The 27,516-nt window shown below is 37.1% G+C and overlaps 3 protein-coding genes across 5 annotated transcripts in view; 2 read left to right on the top strand and 1 right to left on the bottom strand.

The window, feature by feature from the left end:
- The first annotated feature begins 1,280 nt into the window (after positions 1 to 1,280).
- Positions 1,281 to 9,821, top strand: slc15a2 (solute carrier family 15 member 2). The gene is made up of 23 exons (XM_079464727.1): positions 1,281 to 1,668; positions 2,251 to 2,297; positions 2,455 to 2,542; positions 2,854 to 2,995; positions 3,094 to 3,186; positions 3,322 to 3,421; positions 3,786 to 3,876; positions 3,982 to 4,059; positions 4,448 to 4,530; positions 4,623 to 4,706; positions 4,828 to 4,917; positions 5,187 to 5,231; positions 5,754 to 5,789; positions 6,148 to 6,236; positions 6,393 to 6,474; positions 6,566 to 6,691; positions 6,945 to 7,109; positions 7,213 to 7,259; positions 7,463 to 7,570; positions 7,674 to 7,770; positions 8,126 to 8,269; positions 8,352 to 8,456; positions 8,541 to 9,821. The coding sequence occupies exons 1-23, from the start codon at positions 1,653 to 1,655 to the stop codon at positions 8,739 to 8,741; spliced, it is 2,157 nt and encodes a 718-aa protein (XP_079320853.1). The 5' UTR covers positions 1,281 to 1,652; the 3' UTR covers positions 8,742 to 9,821.
- On the bottom strand, positions 9,680 to 15,980 carry hspbap1 (hspb associated protein 1). Of its 3 annotated transcripts, none has more exons than XM_079464730.1 (8): positions 15,714 to 15,776; positions 15,198 to 15,379; positions 14,935 to 15,119; positions 13,519 to 13,655; positions 12,980 to 13,151; positions 10,941 to 11,024; positions 10,417 to 10,527; positions 9,680 to 10,326 (listed from the first exon to the last, which is right to left on the bottom strand). In XM_079464730.1, the coding sequence occupies exons 2-8, from the start codon at positions 15,376 to 15,378 to the stop codon at positions 9,820 to 9,822; spliced, it is 1,377 nt and encodes a 458-aa protein (XP_079320856.1). In that variant the 5' UTR covers position 15,379; positions 15,714 to 15,776; the 3' UTR covers positions 9,680 to 9,819. The 3 variants fall into 3 exon arrangements, with proteins under 3 accessions (XP_079320856.1, XP_079320857.1, XP_079320855.1); XM_079464731.1 differs by having other exon boundaries at positions 15,548 to 15,741; XM_079464729.1 differs by having other exon boundaries at positions 9,725 to 10,326; positions 15,744 to 15,980.
- Positions 15,937 to 27,516, top strand: part of slc49a4 (solute carrier family 49 member 4) — a 40,749-nt gene continuing 29,169 nt past the window's right edge. The window contains exons 1-2 of the mRNA XM_079464728.1: positions 15,937 to 16,392; positions 20,126 to 20,219. Of these exons, the coding sequence (XP_079320854.1) occupies positions 16,098 to 16,392; positions 20,126 to 20,219 (389 nt within the window). The 5' untranslated portion in view covers positions 15,937 to 16,097. The remainder of the gene's footprint in view (positions 16,393 to 20,125; positions 20,220 to 27,516) is intronic.

The raw sequence follows: 27,516 nt of genomic DNA, 5'->3' as shown, positions 1-27,516 counted from the left end.
TAATGATTTTTATACTGTACAAACTGGATATTTTATCACGTAAACCTGTAGATCGTTGAAACATTTTGCCTGTTTTATTAAAAAAAGGTATCGTTCTGTACAATCTATGAGCTTTTTGCCCACGGGGACACGAGTCCCACGATGTGTATTCCGGTCCCACGGGAATTCCTGAATTTGTCACGAAATGTAAATCTATTCATTCGTGTTCCTGTAGTTTCATACTCTTTGTCTTTTCACATTAAGATACATCACACTGCAAATTGCTGTGTCGCCTCATTTTCTTTAGATTGCTTTAAACAAATAGTTTTAGTTGTCATTTATGCTCACAAATTAAATCACACCCTTTATGTTGTCGCATAAGGGGATCATTATTATTATACATTTTGAGTCAAGTGTTTTGTAGGCCTATTTGTATAGGTTGGTGTGACTTGCATATGATTCCCTTCAAAAAGTGAATAATGTTTTTATTATAGTAAAAGTAATGTGAATGGGTGCGCCCAAGTTTTAAAGGGCCCTACTGTTTGGTTGTGGGGTCTGCATTGTTATCGGTGGGTTTGCATCGTATGTTTTATTCATCTGTTTGTTTGCATATATCACTTTTTTATGGATTTTGAAATAATCCGCCTTTGCTAATATGGTAGTAATATGTTTAAGTGACTTTTTACAAGTTTTGAAATATTACTGGGGCATTAAAATAGCTGGTTTGTTTTGAAGGGTCTGCCTTAATATAGAATGGGTGGTCCACAGGACAGGACCCTAAAAGTTTGCAACAACGTACTGAAGGTTCCATGCTTACAAAACAACATCAATAGTAAATTATTAACAAATATGAAATGATATTCTATGGTCATTGCAGTCTCAAACTCCTCAACCTGTTACCAGAAGGTTTAAAAAGACACAATGGCGACTCTATGGACAGCCTCGAGATTTAAGAGAGAAAAGCAGAGAGTTAATACAAATACAAAACAACAACGATCAAAAACTATCGTGGCATTATTCTTATATCCCTATGGTTAAACAAGTCAGACCAAGGAGTATTCGTTCAGGAAAAAAGTGAAGTAGGCTATTATACGAGGCTTAAGTGACCTGAAATAGCCTTATGTTCTCAAAACTCTCTGATCTTTTTTATCACACATTTGCAAGAGTCCGTACATATAAGTGCATTTTGAGCAACGTTAATTTAAGTAACGTTATCGGCTGTTTATTGTCTATTTTTGTTTACAACAGGGCAATTTTACGGTAGTCTTGTCGTTTTATGCGTTTGCATTCCTGTATCAGAAACAGCAGGGGGCGCCATCGCGCCTGCACGGAGGAGCGCTGCCGCTCGTGTGTTTGGACGTGATATTCTGTTGCAAGAAAAATAGCAGACCAGTGCCATGACGTATCAATCAAGGAAAGAGATCGAGTTGTAAACTTTAACCCACTTTATCGTTTGTTTTTTGAGTTTTGCCAGTCCTTTAATATTCTTGGGTGTAAATGTGGCACCTCGACCCACTCGGTTGGCAGTTCTCGTATCGTTTAGGTGTAGAACATTAACCCAACAGGGTTAAACTGCTATAACAGCACCGTTAGGAGGAGAGCGTTCACACTGTGGAGGGACGGACTTGGACGCGCTGCAGGAAACCAGATACACTTCAGGATCGATTGAAGACATGGGCAAAAACAAGGGTAACAGGGTGGTTCTGGGCTGTTTTTATTTCAAACCTATCTCTCTTACTATCATTTGACATGGATGTAGTCGTTGCCAGTCAAAGTTAGGATTGGTCTGTGTTTTGTGCCGTGGCCAGTTGGAAATGTTCACTGTTTAAAGGTTGCAGGGTTGCTACGTTTATTAAAAAAAGGTTCGTCACTCATTTGAGGGTGGCATTGCCCAAGAAAGCATCACTTTATTATCGATTAAATCAACAATCGATAATTTCTTGTGCAATGTTTCATGCAACTAAGTTGCAACTAAAGTTGCATGCATTGGCGATTGTTGGGGAGTTGCATGCATGCGTGTAAATGTATAGATGTACCCAAACTAGGAAACTTGTCGTCAGATAGCAATGCTGTATTCCTTGGCAGGAAAAAACAGGATACTCCGATTTGATTGTTGTTTATAATAAATAAAATATTGTGTCAGGCCAGATCATCTTAAAAATATTGTCTAGATTTCAGCTTTTCCCATTGTGTATCTCAGATGTAACGTGCATGTGAATTACAGATGTATTTGTTAAACTTTTCATTCTTGAATCTGTTTTTCTGCTATAGAAAAACATGTTGACGAGGCGACTCAGGGGAAAATACAGAGCTCACCGGTGAGGGTTCTTTCACGAAAGTTACACATTGCACTAAAATAGGGGAGAAAAAATAAATCTGATGATTAAATAAAATAAAGGGTTGGATTTATGGTCATTAGTTTTGTTTTGACATGCCTATTTGTTGTAAAAAAAATACTGTTTTGTTTACCTACAGAAATTATGTGGGACTAACTATCCAGTAAGCATTGCATTCATTGTGGTCAACGAGTTCTGCGAGAGATTCTCATACTATGGCATGAAAGGTAATCACTTAAAAAACTTGTAATACTTTTGTTTTCGTTTACTATTGCAATCTTTTTTTCAAGTCTTATGGTAGTACTTTGGAATATGATGTAAATATAATTCACTGAAAGTAACCGATTCATGGTAGTAAAATCTCAATTGAACCACGTAAGCTGACATTTCTGTGTTGTAAAACATGACGTACTGTTTTAAATTTAAAATATTTTATGAAGCATTTAGGAATTCCCTTCCAAGGGTGCAAAATGACATTTAGAAAATGTGTGTTATCTGATATATATCATATTCATTGTCATGCGATTTATTCACAAAGCGGTGCTCACGCTTTACTTCATCCACTACCTGGGCTGGGACAAGAATCTATCCACAGCGGTGTACCATGCCTTCTCAGGCTTGTGTTACTTTACCCCACTTCTGGGAGCTTTGATAGCAGACTCCTGGTTGGGAAAGTTCAAGTAAGCCTTGTTGGCTTTTCTGCAGCCATTAATATGAATATATATTTTAAACTTTATTATTGTCGATAACACCGTTCTCTTTGTTTGTTTATTCACAGAACCATCATCTATCTGTCTATAGTTTATGTGATCGGTCATGTGGTCAAGTCTGTAGGAGCCATTCCCGATGTGGGGAACAGCACTGTTCACGTGTAAGTTAGGATGCTGTTTTGAGAATGTGCGCTGTGCTTTGTGGACATTGTGTTTGTGCGTGAGAGGCAATTGCAGGGTTTTACAGTACGTCGGGGTTGGGCGGTAGAATAAAAGCTTTTTTTCTTCCCTCGTAGAGTTCTGTCAATGATTGGTCTGATCCTGATAGCTTTTGGGACAGGAGGAATCAAGCCATGTGTCGCAGCTTTTGGTGGTGACCAGTTTGATGAGGAACATGTACGTTTTGTTAGTGACAGTTTTCATTTCTGTGTTCAAATATTTTAGGTTAACTAGGACAGGGTCTGCCCATTGCAACCTGTCAAAACTATGAATTGCTTTTTTTATTGATAGTCACTTGCAGGAGGTGCAAGGCACAACTTTACACCCTACGGTATGTGTAGGAGACAAGATATCAATAATTTTGCTAAATTGTCCTCTCAGGGGAAGGTTGCAAAATGTAATGGATGCATATATCCATGTATTTGATAGATTTTTGGATGAACTATCCCTTTAAAAGTAACAAAACAATGAACCATTAAAAACCATTTAAAACAGTTAATCAAACCATTACAATTTCCATCGTTTCTGTATTTTCTTTCAGACGGATGAGAGGACAAAATTCTTCTCAATCTTTTACATGTCAATCAATGCTGGAAGTGTCCTGTCAACCATCATCACGCCAATATTAAGAGGTCACCTCGAGATAACCCTTGCATACAAAACAACAATTACAAGAAAAGTACTTTATATGACAGTCATAAAATGATTAACTTATCCATCACATTGTATCTCCACAGGTGATGTGCAGTGTTTTGGTAGAGACTGCTATGCCCTGGCCTTTGGAGTCCCTGCTGTTTTAATGATTATTGCACTAGGTGGGAATTCTTTCTGTGTCTCGAGAATTGCAGGGATGGAGGGATTATGGCAAGAGTGAGCCACGTGATGTGAAACCAACGTCAACAAGATTTTCATTGGGCATGTCTGTACGGATATGTTTTGATAACTGTGGACCGTGTTCACTGAACCAGAAATTCAATATGGTGGGAGTGTTGTCTGCAAGCGTTTATGTTTGGATTATGTCTATTGGTTCATTTTGAGCTCATCCACCAACAAAATAATTTAGTAAGCAAATAAATATTTGTTTTGCATAAACATATAGGCTTTTGGACGTTAGTGTCATTCCATATCACTGCTAGAAATATGTCCCCTTTAATTCATCCATTGCATGAATTGGGCTTAATAACTTTGTACTTGTTCATTCAGTGGTGTTCATTTCTGGAAATGGGTTATATAAGAAGAGTCCACCTGAAGGAAATGTCCTGTTGAGTGTTTGCAAATGTATCGGGGTGAGTGCCATCTCAAACGTTTTCCTAATATGTCACAGAAGAATTTGAACAGCTTATTCAACAGAAGTCGCCTTTTACTTTGTTTTTACCAGTTTGCTATTCGCAACAGATGGAGGAACTCCAAGAACAGCCCAAAGCGCAAACACTGGCTGGACTGGGCTGAGGAGAAGTTCTCAGTATGAGTGCTTTAATATCTAAACAAAAATAAGCATAAGCCAGAAACTTGATGATATGTGTACCTCCCCTTGATTGCTCCTCATATCAAATCCAAATTTGTGTGGTTTGATGTTTTAACAGAAGCGGCTCATTCAGGAAATTAAAATGTTGTTCAGGGTGCTGGTTTTATACATTCCTTTGCCCATGTTTTGGGCTCTCTTTGACCAACAGGTAAAATGCACAGGATACACTAAGTCAATTCAATTTTATTTATATATCGCTTTTCACAATTTGCTTTGTTCCAAAGCAGCTTTACAGGAAGAAAGTAGGAAACTCGGGCTTAGTTCAGCTTACAATAAAATATAATAGTATTTTCTAAAGTCCTTCACGTTTCCTTCACGTTTTGTCATTGCAACAGCTCAATTTTAGAATACGCCTGCTTTCCCAAAGATTAAAGTTGATCATTTTTATAAGGCATCATTTATTTTGTTTTATTCCAGGGGTCACGATGGACTCTCCAGGCCACTCGGATGAACATGGATTTCGTAAGTTCGTCCTCATTGCAACAACAACCAGCAAGAATGTTGCGCAGCTAGAATAATAAAAAGCAAAGATCTACTATTTCATAAAATGATCTAGTGTTTTTTTATGATAACTTATCATTGGAAATGATAAGATAACATGATAATAATCTCCCTTGATGTGACAGGATGCTTTTATGATGACAAGATACAGGTCTATCTACAGCATCACAATATGCAGCTGTTGAATCCAAAATCTTCCCTTGAATCTCCACTTTTCCCCCAAAAATAAACAGCTGCTCTTTATGTTGATTTCTGACTTCCTTACATTAAACATGAGGAGAACATTTCAAGAATATTAAAGCAGCATATCTTGTTTTTCCCCTTCAATGAAAGTGATCTAGCTCTACTTAACATTTTACTGAAGACTTAAACCACAACGGCACAACCATAATCAAAAGCACTTCAAATACTATATAAAAAACAGCTCTCATTGCTTATTTGTGTAACAGTCAGAATAATAAGATCATAATTTGTGTCTTACAGGGTGGAGCATTCATTCTAAAGCCTGATCAGATGCAGGTGAGAGAGACAACGGGCTTTATGAACCTTCTTATGATGTATAATTGTTATTGTTTATACAAATTGTTATAATAATGTGTGAAATTAAACAATGGCACTGATCCTAAATACAACAATAAAAAATAATAATACATTATATTTATTAAAATGTTAAAACATTGACGTTTTATGGTGTATCTTGAAATGAACACTTTCTTAATTGTTTTAAGGGCTGAACTAACAAAAGTTTTTTCCCTAGAAACCTCCAGAAAGTTTATGACAATACATTATACAAAACAAAGCAATAAAATTCATCATCAATGTCTTTTCTGCACAAATTGTAGGGTCATTTAGAAGGAGTGTTCTTTTTATTGTGTAGATGCTGAATGCTTTGCTGATTCTGGTATTTATTCCCGTCTTTGACATGGGCGTATACCCGCTGATCGGCCTGTGTCGCATCAAGCTCACGTGAGTGCTGAAAAACAAATACATACATATTCAATAAAACAAACACTTTCTGTACAATTATTAACTTTACAACGCAAAAACATTATACAACATTGAAATATGCATGGTTTTGAAAGTAAAATGAATGTCTGTCAAAACTTTCTCATTTGCTCCCAGTCCTCTGAAGAAGATGGCTATTGGCATGATTCTCGGTGCTCTTGCTTTCGGTGCTGCGACTGTCGTAGAAATCAACGTCATTGTACGTCCGTTTATACAAATGCAACATGTTACGTGTAAAGAAATGCTCAAATCTGAGCTTGTCAATTAAGTAGAACATAATCTCCTGGCAGAAAACTGTTGTGAAGCCTCCTGCATCCAGAGAAAGCCTTGTGCAAGTTTACAATCTAATGGATACAGACGTCACTGTGCAGTTCCCAGGACAAAATATCTTCTCCGAGTCAATTCAATCACATGAGGTAAAATCACTTGAACCCACCACAGATGTGAGTACTGCATACTCGATGTCCTATGTTCTTTTTTCAAAACTATATACTGAGAACACACATCTTGAAAGTCCAGATTTAATGTCCAGAATCTGAATTCTGGATGTCACTGTGAATTAATAAAATTGTGTAAATATAAACAGCACAGCATAATACATTATTTAGCACTTTTTACTGTTTTATGTAACGTTTTAACGTGTTTCATATACATGTTTTTCATATACAGGACCCCGTGGGATACAGAAGTCTTTCACTTACTGGCGAGTCACAGATCCACACTGTTACTGTCAATCACAATGGGGCGGCACACCAGTGTCAACTGGCCTTCAAAGAACAGACCGCATACAGTCTCATTCTGCACGGCAGACCTGATGGCACGGCATGCAAACTGGTGAGTTTAAAGCCATTGGGCTTAGTTTTATGTTTCAGATTCCCTCACCTGCTAGTCCTAGCTGCAATACGCATTATTTGACATTTTCATTATTCACATACAGGTGGAAGATCATATCGCCAAATCTGAAACGGGGGCTGCATATGTAAGGTAAAAGGCAGCTGCAATACCGGGCAGAAAATAATACTGTAAACATTTGTCATACATTGTATTTCAGGTTACTGCTTAACAGCTGTGTTAAACTTTAGTGCTTTGCTGCATTAATCAATACACTCGACATAACCTTTGACGGAATAACTTGGATTTCCCAAAAGCCTTTGACGGTTTTGTCTTGTAACATTTTTCTATTATAGGTTCATCAATACTCGCTCAGAGGGCATTAACATAACCGTGGGCAATGCTGAGTTTTATGCACCCGCTGATTATGGAAATTCTCACAATATTACTGTGCAAAGAGGAGAGTGAGTATTTAAGGATTATAGATCTAATTCTAATACAGTATTCATACAGATTCCAGCATATTCTGTACCTTTTGAATGACACTTGTACTTTGTGCATTTTTAGATACAATGGAATTAAATGCGTATCAGGTTCCTCCCAATATCACATTGATCTTGGACTTCTTGATTTTGGTGCCTCGTACACTGTCATACTCAAAGGGGTGGGTGACAGGTTCTGGTTAATATTTTCCTGAAACTATTGGTGTTCAGCAAAGTTAAAGTATCTGAGACTTTAACTTAAAGTTTGGAGGTTCAGTTAGTTACTTGAATGAATTTATTGTATGGACACCAATTGAATTAGATATGTAACTTGCTTGTTTTGTAATAACAAAATATCAAACCACATCGCAAGGAAATTAGCTTGATGTTACACTACTGTCAAGGTGATGTTAATTCTGAAATAAGGTTGATTGCCATTTATTTGTGAACTTGATGCAAAAACATTGTTGTTTCAGTTTCCTTAGATTTAAATAAAAAATGCACGTCTTATGGATGTGCGGTCATGATTTTATTTAGGGCGTTGAGGAATTAACGTCCACAAAGATGGAGGACGTCCAAGCCAACAACATTCACATTGCCTGGCAGATTCCACAGTATGCTCTGATCACAGCAGGAGAAGTCATGTTCTCCATCACTGGCCTGGAGTTCTCTTACTCACAGGTACAGTAGGTCAATCCAAAGTGCTTTCCTCTTTGGTTGTGTTTAAAGTATATATGAGTCATTCTAATGTTTGTGTTCATAGGCACCGACGAGCATGAAGTCCGTTCTTCAGGCCGGATGGCTTATGACTGTGGCATTTGGAAATGTCATCGTATTGATCGTGGCAGAGGGGGCTGGCATGGAACAGGTAAGCAATTTTGCATGATTTCGCTGTAATAGATTATACCCAGTTTTGAAAATCGACCCTATCCCATGATTTTGTATTCGTCAGTGGACGGAGTTCCTCCTTTTTGCTGGTCTTTTGGTGGCAGTCAGCATCATCTTCTCCATCATGGCCTATTTCTACACCTATGTGGATCCCGATCAGCTAGACAAGCTATTCTCAGACGATGATGGGAATGTTGATGGTTCTAAGAGTAAGAAAAATGAGACCGTTTACATGACAGATATGCCACTGAAAACCAAGATGTAGCGAGAAGACTCTTCTTCCTTTTGAACTAACAACATCTATTAATTGAATAAGCTAGTGTTTCATAGCAAACTGTGTTAGTCGGACCACAGTTACGTTTTGTCCTTCGAGGGACTTTAGGTGAATTTCTGCTGAGCTCAACTGCTCAGGGATTGTATTCCAGATGAATGAAGAGAAAGCTAAATTGTGATTTACTTTATATGGTGTCATACACTAGTCTTTATTTTAGAGCAGTTGTCTCTTTATTTTTTGATTTGTGATCATGTCAATCATATACAGACAGTAGTGGCCAAAAGGGGGGCATATTTGTACAATATTTGCTTTTATGGCCCCCTTAGGTTAGATTATACCTTCCAAAAATTAGGTATGTAGTAAAAAATGGACAAAACATTGAAAAGTTTATCGGACAACATTATTTGGGAAACCACTGTTTTAAATATTGATAGTCATTCTCCTGGGCTATGCCTTTATAAACTTTGCACATTTTTTCCAGCCCTCCTTAAATCCTTCTCAAATCTGAGCTTCAGTTTACTCTCCAAACAAACCAACAATAATACGAACTTTTTCATGCATTTTTAATCATTTGAATAAGCGAACACGTCATCACTTTGAGCCACTATTGTACGATACAATATTGCCATTTGCACAATTTAAAGTTCACATTTCTATGCATTGTTTCATTCCTTGTTGTTGTGACTGTTCGGGTGATAATGTTCTTGATGAACTTTTACTGACACATCAGATGCCTTGAAAATGAGCTCCAAAAGTCTGAAATCACATTAAGCTTGAAACTCAGGAAATGATGTAAAATAGAGAATAATTAAAGCATTTTGAGACAAATTTTATTACTTTGTGCAGCTTGTTATGATTATTATTTATATACAGTATGTATATAATTACTCTAAATTTATACTAGTGGTTTCAGAATTCTGGATCAATGTATGTGTCTTGTCAATCATCTGACAAACAAATGCATATTAAATATTGTGTATAACTTTCATTTATTGTACAGAAGGACTGACAGATTCAAGACATAATCAATATGGTATCTTTTATTTGAAGATATTTAATAAAATTCAGTTTAATAACAAAGTTCTCTTTGTCGATGCATGAGTAGTCCTGTAATCAGGGCGATGACATCAGGGTGTACCAAGCACTCCAGCATGTCATTGGTAGATATGTGCACACCAGCCTCTCCCCCATCTGAACTTCCTGCTTCCTGATGTGCATGAAGTCCCGAACTTTCAATAAGTTCGACATCACATCCAGGTTCACCTTTACATTCAGTATGTGCTGATAAAGTTTGGGATAGTGAGGAGTCTCCTCGAGAACATGATGTGTCTTTTGGGCAGGTAAATCTGGGTTTTTTAGCCAAATGTACTTCACAATTAACAGGAATAAGATGAGGTCCAAAAGGAATTCCTGAAGAAGAGTCGGAAGCCAGAGTCTTCAACAGTCCACTGGAGTCATGTTTTCCAGACCCTGCGAGCAAGGTTCTGTCTTCTGTGCGGTGTCCGGTCTTGTCCTTACAGGCTTTAACAGCTAGGTTCAAATACTGCATGTTTTCATCATGAGATGAAACCCGTTCCTAAAATACACAACAATCAGTGTTACTGCTTTAAGATTTCAGAAGATCAAGATTTTATGCGCTTTGTCTATATATGTGCGATAGTAAAACCTCTGTAGGATTGAGCCAGTGGTCATCGTTGTCTGAGCTGGGGGCACTTTTAAGGGCACACACAATGGTTTTAGTGAGAGCTTCTTGTACTCTAGCCTCATCATCGATATCCTTCAACATAATGAGAATGCATGTTTAATATGCAAATAAATGCAGGTCTGAGATTCAAACACATGTTATTCTTTGAAAATAATATTGGAAAAAGCATCTTGCACCTCGTAACCGAAGTACACATTAAAATATGTCTCGAATAAATATGTCTCGAGTAATCAAATGTTTATATTACTGTGTAAACGTTCTAGACAGTATCATCAACCCAAGGTTTGCAATGCATTTTGGGAGCATTTAAAGACTTGTTGTATGTGATTTGTGCTTATGAGACAGCTATGTAATTATGCTAGATGTTTTTTATTGCCTGTTGGAATCAGGGGCTGGTAACTTTAGCATCCTTTCTGTCGTATAGAAAAATATATGATGTTTCGAGAAGCACTAATACCACAGCCATAAAGTGAGAGAAGTCTTACCATCTCGATCCAAGAGTTTACGCTGACGGTTACTGGATCCAGCGACTCCACATAATGCCACCAGTGTCTGGGGACGAACAGAACCTGATGAAAACCAACAGCAGTCGGTAAGAACTATGAGAAAACCTTACAAAACATGAAATTACAAAAAGGCTGAGCTGGAAATAAGTTATTTTATACAATCAGTGTTCCGGATGACTATCTAAAATGATTTTAAACAGAATTTTGCATTGTTTTAAATGACACTACATGGGAAAATGTGTAGGCTTAAATATTCATGTTACACTGCAGCCCTATTTAGATAGGCAGGGCCAAACTGTTGTGCTTTCCAAGCACTTAATATGTACACCTTCATTTTTACAGCACATAACGTCTAAAAAGCTAGCAACATAAAAAAATTATCATCAATTAATTGCAATTTCTAATTTCCCAAAAATCTATGAGCACAAAATTGTGTGTTTTAAATTAAATTGTAAAGCTCTTTTTAATGAAGGTTGTACATGTTAACATTAGTAAATGAGTTAACTAACATGAACTAACAATGAGAACAAGGTTACTATAGTTTACTCAAATTAAAACTTTGAAAACATTTCTGTTTATTGAATAGAAATTAAATAGAGACCTAGAAATGGTTGGGAAAACGTAACTAAAAGAAAATGAAAATGTTGCCTCAGAAATAAACTAAATTGCACTATTATAAAAAATAACACAAATATATATTTTTAAATCTTATATAGCAACATAAGAAATAATCAAAATAGCTAGAAATGTAACTATAACTATCACAACAATTAAAAGTTAATATAAAATATTAATAAAAAACTAAAATAAACAAAACGCTCTAAATGAAAAAATATAATTATAAAGCATTAACTGATTTTAACAAGAAGCAACTTACTGTAATGTGTTATCAATTAAAGTAAAATGTAAATAAAAAGTCAATAGTAATGTTATTTATCCAACTAACTTCCTACTGTATATACAGGCAGATAGTGGGGTTCCACATATAAAGTAATATTTAAACCACCAGATGGCAGCTGTGTTCTGTCTCGTATCACATCATTTAGATCATGCAATAACAATAAAATAAATATACCAGCAATATTTACAGAACTAGACAGGGTCAATTGATTTTCGCATGCAGTACTTTTTTTCTAAATTAAGTAAACTCTATATAAAAAAAACAAAGCAGTAAACAAACACCCTACCAAATGTCAGCAACAGATCCGCATGTAAACACAATTTGTGAGAGAGTTTCTATATCTAAAATCTCAACTAGACTTAGTCTAATCCAAAGATATTTGCAGACCTGAATGTCATTTTTTCAATATATTTCTTAACCGATCCATGGTTGAAAACTGTAACCAAAAGGAACCTTAAACAGGAAAGTTTCTGTGTATTGGTAATAGGAGGCAGTGAAGCAGTGTTAGCTGCACTGCAATGGAAGTTTGTGGCCCTTGTCTTCATTAGTATGCTGTGAAAAGTGTGAGGGCTCCCTGTGAGTGGGCTTGCTGTGTTGGACCGCCGCTAATTGCCTTGTCACCGTCTTGCCTCTCAAAGAGCTCGAGCAGAGTGGTTTCATACACGCTGCTGGAATCTGAAGAAGGGGGTTTGTACTGCACACAAACACAGAGCTTTATTCTGCTCCCATCTGATTCATCTACACATCGTTTACACTGCACACGTAGAGGGCCTGTTGTTGTGACAGAGCATCCAGAAAGACACTTGGGGAATGTTATATTAAATGTTTCAGAAAAATATGCTCTATTACATCACTTCAACTCGTAAACTGGACTTCTTATGTAATATCTCAGCATCAGACAACAAAGCCCTTCTTTGCTTTGTAAACAAAACCACGGGAGTATGATTAAATACTGTTGCCATCATACAATATTTCTTTCTGACACTTTAGGAAGAGACAGGGGCTTGTTGTCACATGGGTAACGTAAGTCAGTAACATAAGGTTTTAACTTAAAAGTTCAGCTCTACAAAACAGCATTAGAAACAGGTTTAAAATATGAAAATATATATCTAGACACCTGACCAGGCTGCAGAATGACTGTGTGGGCTCGAGTTCTTCTGAAAGCTGGAAACTTCTTCAGGTCAGGCTGGACAACATTGACCCGGCTGAACACGCTGGACTCCTCATAGGGTATACGTGTTGGGTAGAGGCTGCGTGTGTCATCAGGGGGGAAGAGATGCCATCGTTTCCTAGGTAACCGCCACAGAACATGATCAAGATCTATTTCAATATATATGATATCGATTGATGATGGGTGATTCTCTATTCCATATGATGGCCAGTTCGACTGATAACATACAATATACTGCGTTTTTGTTGTGTGACCGGGTCAGCCATAGTTTAAGTCTAAATTGGTAGGTAATTCTTTTAGAATTTAGCAGGAGAGTTAAAATCCATTCCAGTAATGGTCACTGAAAAATGGCTAATGTGGTGTATAAAAAAAGAAAAATATTCTAGGTTACAGGCAAAAAGTTCTCATTAAATGTTCTGCCCCCACATTAAATATCTGGGATGTTTTTTGTTGTATTCTTGTAAATTTCTAACCACGGTTCCTACCTGCCTTGGATCTGGAAAACAAGGTTGCAACCATAAGAATCAAGGTGGCATGGTGTGTTAGCACCCTGTGTGCCAATCCAAAGAGTGCTGTCGCATCCATCTCGGCCGGCGAAGCCGAAGTCTGACCACACCACATCCTGAAGTTTGTTTACAAAAACAATTTGATCATATATTGATGTCAATTCGTTTCAATATAACAAACAGGAAACACTCAGAGATGCTGCCCAAAGGTACATAATTAATCCAAATAGAATGAAATGTCCACAGAATGACAATGTGTTTGACTGAAATAATAAAACAGCGGGGAGTGATTAATTGATGTAAATATATTTTGCTCTGTGTGTTGCCAATAAACTTTCATGGGATCTTAAAACAACAGTAATAAACCATTTCCGAGAGCTCATAAAATAAAAGGTAAGCATCCTTGGGAGACGAAGCAATACATACTAATGGTGATTTAACTCTCTTTATTGATCAAATCTGATAGCACCTCTGTGCCACTGTGGTTCACTTCATAAAAAAATTGTCGCTCGGGCATAACTGGCATGTGACAAAAGCAAATGGGTAATGTGCTGTTTGATGAGGCTATGATTGATGATGGCAAAAAATGAGGAAATGAGGTCTTGTTCAAATTAATGTTCTCATTTTAAAGGGATACTCCACCCCAAAATGAAACGTCTGTCATTTTCTGAATTACTAACTGTTCGATTTTCATTGTTCGGTTAAACACAAAGAGATATTTTCGAAAATTTTTAGCAACCAACAGTTCCGAAGCACCAATGACTGCCATGGTAGGAACAATTTAAATGGTAGTCAAAAGTGCCACAGAACAGTTTCTATTCCTACAATCCTCAAAATATCTTCTTTTCTGTTCTAACAGAACCCAAAAAAATAGTAAAATTGATTTCCTAATATGGCAGTAACGACAAACGTTTTTTTGACCCTACGCCTTTACAGACAATATATAATTATAAAAAGATCAATGTTTCACTTTACTTATGGATTGCTATCAGGATGTTAAGAGACTTCCAACCAGCATGACAAAAACATTTTCTGGATAGGATTGCCTACTTAAATGTTTACAATCTCTGATAACCAAACATTACTCCAGCGGGCGGCTCTTCCTCTTCTATAAGGAATTGGCCACGCCCCCTTTAGGGTGTATTCCTTTGAGCTGAGGTTATTAAAAACTCGGAATAGTGACATCATTTACCCGGGAAGTAAAAAACGGTTGTCCGATTCCAACCGTTCTCTGTAGTCCTTGAAAATCGAATTCTGGCATTGAACTTTATCATTTTGCAGATATAATTCATGCTCTAACAGCAATACACACTAACTAAAGTTTGAAAATTGGCATCACAGGGAACGACTCCTTTAAATCAAAGTCAGAAAAGCTAATATTCAGAAGAAGTTTACCTGAAACATTGCTGGTTTATCTTGAAAAAGCTGGGCAATATACTTGTAATCTGCATAAGCCCAGAATTCTTTGAATTTACAGTCCGAAAATGGCCCAACAGATGATTCTCCATCCTTGGCAGTCCAGCTAAGAAACTCCTTGAGGGTTGCTTCAATGTAAGAGCACTCCGTTTCAAAAAGAGGAGCTGGGAAAACAACAATAAAAAAACTTTTATACAAACTTGTGTTTCCACATTGATGATGTTTGCATATTAATGCCTTACCCCTTTCCTCCGTTCTTTTTCCAATCCGAAATCTTATACTGTCTGTAAGGCAAGAAGACAGGTGTTTGACCGTCCAGTGTAATGCCGGCCAGTCTGTGGTCATGTTCAGGAAAACAGCAGGTTTCGTGAGAGACTGGACGACACTTCTTGCCTCATCCGGGCTAAAGGGCTTACAATCCATTCTATAAAAATACAGGGGCCATGTTAAAGAAACTTCTATGGTTACGAAATACAAGTATGTTTCTGCAATTCAGAATTTGAACATCTCATCACATCTCTCATCATCGGTCAGGAAGTGACTGAAATGAAAATTCCGATGTTAAAAACCATAACTCAGGAAGTAATGTTACCAGATCAGTCGATGGAAGGTACACTACAGTACAACACATTTTTGAAAAAGGACAAATGCTTGCATTTATGATCATAAAATCACTTCACATGAATAAACACATCGTAATTTACTATACAACGACTTAGATGTTTGTCCTTAATACACAAAGAGAAACGTGTACTAACAAAAACAGGTTCGCTTTAATCTCTGTGTACCTCGTGTGTCTTTTTCCAGCTGGTAAACAAAACTCACGTGAGGATCACGTTTTTCCTCATCTAACGGCGAAACGAAACTACGCCATTTTGGCTCCAACCAAGATCCCCAAATCCCTTCATTGCGATTGAAACACTTGATCCCGAATGGAGAACAAACCGTTCAGTTTCACCCAGGCGTCATTTCCGTCTCGACGATGCGCATGCGCAATAAAGTTTGGATCGAAGCGGAGTGTCATCGGTTGTTGTTGTCCCGATGGGCAGCTGACATATGAGGTGCGGTCGTAGTTTTTAACCTTGATCTTAAAAGACCGTACACAAAGACGTTTTTATAGAGTGATACACAGGGTCTGTTTAATGGGTGCCGTTGAAAGCACCGAAGGGGAAAGGGAACCTTTGCTGGTTCCATCCCAGCCATCGACCAACACGCAGCCAGTGCTTAGCCGGGTGTATGGAAGAAGATGGGTCGTTCTTACCATGTTTTCATTGCTGGGATTTATGCAAGGACTGGTGTGGAACACCTGGGGCCCGATACAAAACTCAGCCAAGCATGTGTTTGAGTTTTCATCCACAGATATCGCGGTGCTGGTGATATGGGGTCCAGTTGGGTTCCTTCCGTGGCTGTTGTTTATATGGCTGATGGATAAGAAAGGTGAGTGTCATGAGAACAGCGCCTGTCTGTCTGTCCAGAGGGTCCTGTTGTGATACATCTCTTCTATTTTTTCTCGGCATCACTACTCTAAGAAAAATGCATGGTTTTATTATAGTAAAAGTGTAGTAACCACGTTTTTGTGGGAGATTGATTATTATCTATATTATTATTGTTTATTTTTTACTATTATTGTTTACAAAACAACGGTTACTATATTGTGAACGTGGTAAAAGTTTACTTTGATTTTACTCCAAATAAAACCGAAAAAATTATAATTCTAAATAGTTAAACCATATTTCTCTAAGGTTAGTTGTACATAAAGGAGGATGTTTTAGTAAAATACCAGAGCCTGTTTGATCACATGGTTACAAGTCACGAAATCATGTTTGACCAAATTATCAGTTGTGTACACTAGTCGACATCTTTTAAAGCCATAACATTCAGTCCCTCATGGGGGATTGACTTCGACCCCATCTTATAAAGACGCCGTAATCCTCTTAAATCACAGTCTTTATGTTATGCACCAAAGACTGTCTGGAATATGTGTTGAGATCAGGACAGCAACAGCGAACTCGCTCAAAGTACATCGTTTTTTGTGTTATTGTTCTGACATGAAAAGAAACATTAAGACTTTTGTTTCTTTTATAATTTCACCAGTCATGTCCACATAGTATGTATGTATGTACCTTCTGATGAAAGTAATAATCATAAAACCAGATTTTGTGTCACATGTTCACATTCACTAAACCAGTTCCCTACCATCATATGACAAGTTGTCACGTAAGTCTGGCCTTATTTGTGCCTTTTTTTGTTTACACCTACAAATTTTTTTTTATGAGATTCTAAGGTGATGGAAGGACAGCTTTGCAGCCCTTGAATACAATGGGCATAAAGAATAGATAATGGTAAAATTGGAAGGTAATTTGACCATATCATTTATTTTATGATTCAGAGTAGACGAGAGAATGAAAAGAACTGTTCTCAGTAGTCTTCTCTCTTTCTCATCACAGGTAGCTTCTCGCCTATAATTATATCATGGGGAACAATCCTACAGCTGAAAGCAGAAAGTATTTGGGCACTTTTGATCACATACAGTATGCCACACTTCCAAAATGAGATAACTCCACACTGAGATAACTCTTTTACCCCAGTTCATGTGTTTTATTATGTTATTTTGTTTTTATTGTGTTTTATCATGTTATTTAGCCGTAATTTAGCTGTGGAACTGCTAGCAGTCTATACATGTACATGTATTTGAACTAGGGTAATTCGAATAATTTTTGTTTCACAAATCTGGCAACCCAACACTCAAGAGCAAGCTGACTGGCGTGTGCAACTAGGCGTGTATGACTGTGAAAACTTATTTCTGTTATTTCTGTCAACATAACTATTATATTTGATTTATATTAAGTATCACATGACAACACTTTAAATTCCCATGGTTTTCACAAATATGGCTGCGCAGTGGTTTGGCATTCCAGCAAACTGTGAGGGACGCTAGTGAACCATTTCAAGATGGTGTTCCTAGATCGCTCTTGAATTAGCCATCTAGTTATTTATATCTATGTAGTTATAAAGCATAATAAGCTGCCTTGGCTCAAGACATCCTATTATGATCCTTTTTAATAATAATTTTTTATACATACAACGTGTAAGTGTACATTTTGGGGTTACCAGTGTAATAGTTTCTGTTAGATTTCCAATGGCACTGTATGAAATTTGACAGTGATCACAATGTAGACCGGTGATTTATATGGTGGATTTACCTCAATACCTAAATACATCCCAGCCTTGAAAAGGAAATTTTAGTACACGCAAGAACGAAAGTGCATGATATCCTCTTTTTCTTATTTTTGCCTTTACTCAAAGTACTTTAGGTGCTGTTTGCTTGAAGAAGTAGTAAGTGTTGCTCAATAATGGTTTCATTTGTTTGTGTAACATTTCAGTGTTTTTCATGCATTCAGCATATATCATAACCTCATAGCTTTAGGAACCCGCACACCTTAAAATTCCTGTAACCTTTTCAGCTAGTTCATTATGTTCATGTGAAAATGAATTATTATGCATTATTGATCGGTAGAGGTCTAGAGGGGTCATGAGTCATTCAAATGTGTTGATTGACTGTTGTTGACTGAAATGCTTAAACCACAGTATTGTGATATTGTTAAAGACTAACTGTGTTTACTGCTTTCGTGAAATGCAGCATATAATGGTCTACTTATTTAATAAGCCGGGACAAGACAAAGTAGTGAAAAATGCCACTTTCTACATTCATTTATGACACACTCACTGTCAATTTGTTTGTAACTGAATAATATTGAGTTCATCTTTTGTGTCAGTGCATGGCTTGCATGACACCACAAGAAATACAGAGCTCTTCTGGGGAAAATGAATCAGAATAGAGTGAAACTGAATGAGTCAAGAAAGAACACGTCCATTAAACAGAATAGATGAACCAATGCAGCTCCACATTTGCCCGCTGAAAATGATGATCCGTTTGCCAGTGGAGATATCAGGGAAATATTGGCCTAAAGTAAATTGGCCAGGAACCACCTGAACATCTGAAGGTTTACATAATGCATCTGTATCCTACTGTATAGGCCAAACTTAACTACTGGTAGACCTCCGCAAATAATCTGTAACTGTTCAGTAGTTTTAATTTAATTTGATACAATTAATATACAAAAATATCACTGTTTTTAATATTCATATAAATTGAGTAAAAAATATAATTGTTAACCAAACACAGACGGGAAGTTAACTTCAGGCCAGGCGTTCCAACTCAATGAAACAGTGAATAGTTATCTACAAATTACATTTCTGTCATTACATTCCTTATGTGGTTCCTAACCTGGAGTTCAAAAGGAGACTTCTGACTGATCATGCACAGCAATGGAATTTTAGTTTTTTATCATTCTGCTTATCTGTGTTTGTGGTGTCTCAGACCAGAGTATATATGACAAAGATTCATGCATGAAGGAAAGTTAATGATTAAAAGATAGTTTTAGGTTAATATAAATTTCCGTCAAGATCAGAATAATCTTCTGAATAAATCACAGAGCCTAGTAAATGTCATTTTCAAACCTTCAAATAATACTTGTTTTCATTCGTTATTAAACGTTTGGTCAGACACACACAGTAAATCTTTCGATATCGTCTAGCATATTACCTTGTGTCCCGTCCATGCTGTTACAGTCAGTTCACCCTCCAGCCCTATATATTAACACATTAACATGCTTTGTGGGGTTTCTTGTTCATGGTTTTGTTTGAAACCGTTTGTGTGAACATAAATGCGAAAGCAAAACCTTCCAACCATATTTTTGCTCTTTATCTTAAATGGCAGGTTTATTCTCGACACGAAAGTGATTGCCACAGGCTGTGAAACCAATGTCTGCCACAACCCATGGCCCACGGTTTCAATATTAAACTCAAAAGCCTTTTTAAAGTTCATGTTTTTGCTCTGATGAACAAATCGAGCAAATTGCTCATACTCTGGAGTTCCATTATGCCTTTGGACATGTAAACATTTGTTTGTGGCCAATAAATCATGTTTAATTATTTTTGATAGTTGAACCTTCACTTCTTTAATTTGTTAATCTTCAAGATAGGCCTGCATAATTTGTTGGTGTCTTGTGGATAGATATACACAAATAACTGATTATATCAGTTAATCAAGGCTTACAAGATATGAAATCTATATGAAATGTTTTCTTTTGTCTGATTTGTAACAAAGGTTTGCGAGCGTCTCTGCTACTGTCAGCGCTCTTCATGGTGCTGGGCACAGCGATCAGATGTGTCCCACTCAAAGACCTGCATTACAGACGATGGTAAGACTTCTTCACAATATGATGTACTGTTTATTCAATAGACTTTGATAGCCTAAACCAGTTTTAATAGACAACTTTATTGTCAGTTACATTGTGACACGTTTTTGTGGGCGAAAGATGCCACTGACCGGGTGACCGCATTACTAATGCTAGGTAGCATGTTTTGTTTGCTTGCTTTTTGACAAGGACTAGAAGAAAATCATATCAGATTTTAACATGTAAGGTCACTCACTGTCTAGGACCACAATTGTTTTTGGGAAAAACAAGGGGTCTATAGGCCTAAGTGTTTGTTGCCCATCATTTGCATTATTATGTCATTCTTACTTTCAAAAAATCCTGCATTGGCCAACATTCCAAGAGACAAAAATACTCAAAAGATGGTTACAGATGGGGACAATTCTCTTGACTTTCCATCTGCAAATGGCACATTTTATTGGATAGTTTAGTAAGTATATATTATAATTTTTTCATTGGTGGCTTAGACTTGCTACTCAAGGCCTCTGGCATCTACAGTTAATAGGTTGTTCCGCTTTTCATTTGCTTAAATACATATTGGTGGAACACTGTAACAGGATGGTGGTTTGCTGTTTGCTTTAGATTAGGTTTCTTTTACCTGTAAAATTGAATGTTCCTGTGATCCATTGTGCATTGCTGTCTCTTCACTTTCCATTTTCTAACTCTCCTTCTTATCACGTTAAGCTTTATAACTCTCACAGCACACATCAGCGCGGAAGAAATAACTGTAGGAAACTTCCCATTGCTACCGTTGTCGTTTCAAGAAATGAAGCAAATCTTGTTATGACAAAAAACCTAACCGCTATGATGGATGTTTATGCAAGGTTATCTGAATGACTTTGAGTGCAAGTAATTTCATTAGACGGGCTATTTTTAATGTAGAAATTATTATCGAAGTCAATTTGCATGATGTAATGCTACATTATAAGACATCAATAGGGAATGATCTTATTTGCTTTATATGGAAAATTGCGGGATCATTATTTAGAGAACATGTTTTTTTTTTATCGTCGACTGCTAGAATTCATGTAGATTGGCTCTCTTATCTGTGTAATTGGCTGTCACTTCTTGTCTTTATTAAAACATTTCTGAATACATTTGTGTGGAGGACAAGGCCAATTTCAATACAAGTAAATGAACTCCCCACAGTATTCGCCCATAATGAATGTAGCAGTCACCCATAATGGCATTTTTATAGCAAAATTAGCCTTCTCCATCCCTCAAAAGGGATCCAAAATGACAAAACTTCTTAGTTAATTAATGCATAAAAAACAGGCTTATTAGCTCTGGTTTCACAGCTCTCACAATACTAGAGCAGGCAGAAATGTGATTGACCTTCCAGTTATGTAATCTCATGCGTTCAGTTGATATTAAACAGGGAAAGCTTTTTAACTGCGTTTCACGAGAGAAAAAGCAGCGGTTATGTTTATTGTTTTTTATATTTATATATTCTGCAAAAGCACATTAAAACACAAAGATTCATTGCATGCATGTAGTTGCTGCCTACAGACCTTGCTAATGTAATAGCCCGTTTCAGCACGGGGGCACTTAATGTGTCGACTCCCTGATTGATACAAAGTGAGTCAACTTTTTATCGAGTGTTTTATATTTGAAAAGCCAAGCTTACGGTGTTACAAAGCGACATAGTCAGCAAGCATAATTCAGCCGGCTGTTTTTCTTTCAATGCAGAAATAATAAGCACATCTCTTATTTAGAGTTTAAAGAAACCAGGCCTTGCAGGCAGATCCGTAGGAAGTAAAGAGTGGAAGTACAGCAATCGCAAAAATACCGCAGTGCTGTTTAGGATTGATTCACAGACCTCATGACTCGCATGATGTTCCTGCAGTGAGAGCGCCTGAGTCATCAGATGTTCGAGTTTGAACTATAAAAGCTGGATTTACGGAGAGCTACTGAAAGCGTTTGGTTTAGCAAGGGTGACAGATACCTGAAAGGTGTTAGGAAGTGGGAGGCGATACACCTCATGCATTATGACCCCGTGACTTCAACATCTCCGAATGCTCTGTAAATAGAATGGAGATTAGGTACACCGTTACCACTAGGTGTCAGCACTTGCGTTAGGATAGGGATTTTCATTGAAAAGGTAATGAGCATCTTGTATAACAAGTGATTCAGCTTGAGGCTGATAGTAATCATACATACGGCACGGTTGAAAGAGCGGTTCGCAGCTGAAAGAATGGTTTTGTTTGAAAGGTTTAAAAGAATAGTTTAGCCATTAATGAAGATTGTTTAGCAACCACCAAGTTGTATCGTGATTTTTCTTTCTGCTGTGGAAAACAAAAGGAGTTAGGCAGAATGTTGAAGCTGAATGGTTCCATTGTGAATGGTGACAGCATCAGTCACCATTTACGTTTTCTGTTGTGTTTTACAAAAGGAAACACTTCACATATGGTGTTAAGTGATGACAGAATTGTTGTTACACTTGCATTACATTTTAAACTATCACTCAAACAGAAAATTATGAATGCTTGTTTTTGCTGTAAGAATTATAGCAAAGCTTTCATGGGAGTCTGGTTGCTGATGAAATTTTGTGAATTATTTCAGAAAGTATTGCTTCCTCAAATAAAAAAGAATTTGTTTAGTCTTTTTCCATTCATAAGATGTATCCAGTTTGTGACGCATGCAAATAAAAGTCCCTTTTTGGGAAGTTTAAGAATCATTTAGAAACATTTGTTTAATCTGAATATTTCAAAGAAATTCATAAATAGCTCTGTTACCCTTGCTCATACACAGCATTTATTGCACATTAGGCAAAGATTTCGTGTCAGTAGGGTCCGTGCGTAGAGACAATCATCGCAGAGCGTAGCATGAAAAATCTATTTTTATTTCGTTGTTGTTTGCTTACAAAGCCAACGATCGTTCTCAAATCAACACCAATTGTTTCCGTCAGTGTAGATGTATTCAGATAGAAGTGGGCTTTGATTTGAGGCTGCTGCTGCTGTGTGTGTTGGTCATTTTTATGATTGGTGTTTTTGCCGTGCAGGGCTCAACAATATATCAAACAATATATACTGTTTTTTATATACCATCAGTAGTTCATGTTTTTACTTACCATGCCAATATTTTTTTCCGGCCTCCACAATGGCAATTCCATGTATGTCTAATAAACTATTTTTATTGTTTATTAAAGGTCCACTGTATGATTTTTAGCGGCATCTGGCGATGAGGTTGTGAATTGCAACCAATAGCTCACTCCACCCCTCCACCCTCTCTTTCAGAGCACTATGGCAGCTGACACAGAACTAAGATGTCGTCATGCTTTTTCTTCTTTGCCGAAGTAGATAACATATTTACGAAATGTGCTTCGTAGAGCAATTTGTCCGTTTAGGGCTACTATAGAAACAACATGGCGAATTCCATGTATGGGGGCTCCCGCAGTGTATGTAAATAGACGTATCTCATTCTAAGGTAGTAAAAACGAAACGCTTCCTTATGTACACCTCTGAAAACATAGTTTGGTATATTATATTGCATCCTGTCAATTGTTCACCCAAAAAAATTACCATTCTGTCATAAGATTGTATATATGTGACCCTGGATCACAAAACCAGTCTTAAGTAGCACAGGAACATTTTTAGGAAAAGCCAAAAATACATTGTGTGGGTCAAAAAAATAGATTATGCCTCGGATTAACAACTTCAAAGGCGATTTTCTCAATATTTAGATTTTTTCACCCTTTACTTCCAGAGATTTACACTCTTGTATCTCCAACAGATATTGTCCCATCTTAGCAACCCATATATCAATTAAAAACGTTGATGTAAAAATCTCAATTTCGAATATTTGACCCATAAAACAGGGTCACATATTTCTTTCTTCTGCTAAACATGAAGTAAGATATTCTGAAGAATTTCAGTAACCAAACAGATCTCCTCCCCCATTGACTGTATTTATTTTCCCTTCTATGGTAGTAAATGGGGATGAGATCTGTTTGGTTACAGACATTCCTCCAAATAACTTCCTTTGTGTTTGGTTGAACAAAGGCATTTATAACGGTTTGGAACAACATGAGGGTTGTGAGTAAATGATGACAGGATTTTCATTTCAGGGCGAACTATCCCTTTAATCATCCACGTTTCACCTTTAATGTTTCTTTAGAGAAAAGGTTAATGTGCAATAATAGCTGGATATTAAACAGGTTCAGTGGCAAAGCATCTTACAGCACTTTCAACATATACATTTATCAGCATCTCCTTGGGCATCAAACCCATGACCTTTGTGCTGCAAACGCAATGCTCAACCTGATGAGCTACAATAATTATTACACAATAATCCCATTTTGATTTGATTACATTGAAAATCAATAAATGTAAGATACAGTGACAGTGCAGCTTATGCCCCAATAGGTACTCTCAGTTGAGATAAAAGTCTCCGTCTCTCACATATTATTGGTCCAGCAACATTTTTGATCGCTGCATTGATACGTCACCTGTTTAGAGGCAGCGCTGTGTTCCTTGCATGCAAAGTTGAGAAGAGCTTCAGGCAGTCTTTTGATTAGATTCATGTTTTTCTTTCCTCTGTAGATGAACATAATTTCATGTCATTATTCGCTTTGATCTAAATTTCGACAAGATGTTTGAAATTCCATCTGGTCCCTGTTTTTATTTTGGCACTGTATTGAAGTAAGAATCTTTGGCAGAGCCAGCCTGTTTTGGTCAATTTATACCGCTTCTTTAGTTACATTTTAGAAGGAATTGGTTATGGTGCCATTCATGAAGAGTATAACATTTATATTTGAATTCTATCGGCTGAGCAGATTACAAAAGAATATCCTCCCTGACATTGTCTGTGCCAGATCACCTAGAACTAAATTTCCACCCTGCTTTTGACCTCACATTTCTTATATCTCCTTCCTAATATCTCATTTTGATATCTCACAGAGTTTAAGGTCTTTTGAAGAATGATTGCAGGAGGTCACACATTTACAAATCTTTACTCATAACAAGGTTCCAGACGTTTTACAATTAAGTAATAATTTACAAAGTCATGTTTTGTTGGAGACCCCGGGGAAGACCTAGGACACGCTGGTGGGACTATGTCTCCCGGCTGGCCTGGGAACGCCTCGGTGTCCCCCCGGAAGAGCTGGAGGAAGTGTCTAGGGTGAGGGATGTCTGGGCATCTCTGCTTAGACTGATGCCCCCGCGACCCGGCCCCGGATAAGCGGTAGAAAATGAATGAATGAATGTTTTGTTGGTACGATTATTGTCTCAGGAATAATCACGGTTGCACGAGAATGGCAATTTTCATGCATTCATTAATTTCTACATTTTTACTTGTCCTGCCAAAAAAATTTAATAAATAAAAAATATTGTCTAGTTATTTGTTTGTTTTTATCTCTGTTTTCTTAATAAATAAGGTTTTAATCCCATAAATAATCACTTATAACTCACAGACATTTCATATAGTCAAAGACAGTGAATCAGTTATTTATACAATTTTTACAAATTATAAGCAATAACACAAATGTAATGAAGCAAACACACAAATCAAATTATCAGTGATTTTCAGGTGTTTCAAGTTTGTCTATCTGTGGTTATCAGGTACAGAAACTGAATCCGATCTGAATCAAATGTAAAAAATCACTTCATGGTCCTCACAGTATAAATAAAATCTAGATTAAACCATATATAAATATTTAAAGTTAATCAGTCAGGAGCAGTGAGTGTGTTTATAAAAGTAGAGCTGGTGTTGTACCGAATTTCGACTCCCTGTGAGATTTTGACTCCCCTGCCTCTGATCGGTTCATTCACTTTGGATGCTACTTTGTGATTGGTCCCTATCTTTAAAGTCCGTGCCCACACCTAATCCTTACCATAACCTTTGTAGGGGAAAACAGGGGCGTCATAATCTCACGGGGAGTCCGATTTTGATACGATGCCGGTGTCCTGAAATTTCATCCTACCATATTATTCTACAAGGCATTATTAAATCATCCTACCTGTTAATGTTATACTGCTTCAGGAATCTAATGGTGTATTTCCGTTGTTAAATCATTGCGCTGTAAATTAATCCTACATGTCTCTTTAATGCTGGTAATACAATTTTACAGGGTTTTTAGGCTGTAAACTTATTTTATGTGTTTATTTTCAGCTGGTATGACTATCTGACAGCCTGCCGTACCTTATTTAATTGATGTGGTTTAGATTATATCAAGTTTTGCCCTACGGTACGAAAATCTGACAGGGTAGGACAATTCAACAGAACACCATTTTGCTTGCCAACACCTTTTAGCCCAGTTTATTAACAATTGTAGCCTCTCACATATTGCTAATTAAAGTAAGCTTAAAGTAAGCTTGAATCAATCTAAAATTGAGTCATTTGGCCTATGGCATGATTTATTGGGCAATATCTGTAGCCACTGTCTCGCATGTGATTTAATGTCACCTTTGCATTGTTTCCAACAGTAATTGACAAATGCCTTAAAGTCTAAATGATCGGCTCATGGTATGGGATTTAGAATCACCGGCCATGCAATTACGAGCTACGTGAGGTGTATCACAATGCTATTTTCAGTCAATTTAAATGTAATCTGCTTCTAAATATTCCGGAAAAAATCCCAGAGTGTATTTCAATGCAGGACAGATGGGACAGGTTTAATCATGAATCCGGTGTCAAGAGCTGTAGTCTGGTAGAGTAACATGCTGTAGTAATGCGTGAACAGCACACTGCAAATCAGATGTCAACATACCAGAATAGAGAGATGGAATGAGTCAAGGGAGCTGTTCTCAGAAGATTTGGCTGGGCATCGAGGACAGCATCACATTCATGGATCAGTGAATTGAAGTGACTTCAGAAATCCTTAGCAAACTGTACATCCTAGAAAACAAAGAGTGCGAAATTGTCTCGTGTATATACTTTTTATACAAGTTTATTTTTCTTCTAGCACATAAAGGGTGATCAAAACAGAATTATCCTTGAAATAAAACAACTATATAGGGATGCTCCACGGATTGGTATCGGCAGATAATCACATTTTATGTGATGATCGGTACTTGCTCTCTTACGAGCTGATCGTATTTCAATGACATCAACGCGTGAGGACTTACTGTACATAATGCGTGGGGACGCAAATGATTTGGCGCCGCAGTCATGTCATTACGGGTGAGGAATTACATTAACGTCTCTAGATACAATTCAATATTCACTATTTGCCCTGTATGTTCCAAAGGAGGAACGGTGTCTAAAGCATGTAATACGACAATCCTGATTCGGCACTTACGTTTTTAAGTTTAATTACGGTAAAAATATAACAAGGGCAACGTCA

The sequence above is a fragment of the Barbatula barbatula genome (assembly GCF_947034865.1).
Source record: "Barbatula barbatula genome assembly, chromosome: 9".
NCBI lineage: Eukaryota > Metazoa > Chordata > Actinopteri > Cypriniformes > Nemacheilidae > Barbatula > Barbatula barbatula.
The sequence above is the reverse complement of the archived record's forward strand: the minus strand, read 5'-3'. Positions and strand labels throughout refer to the sequence as shown.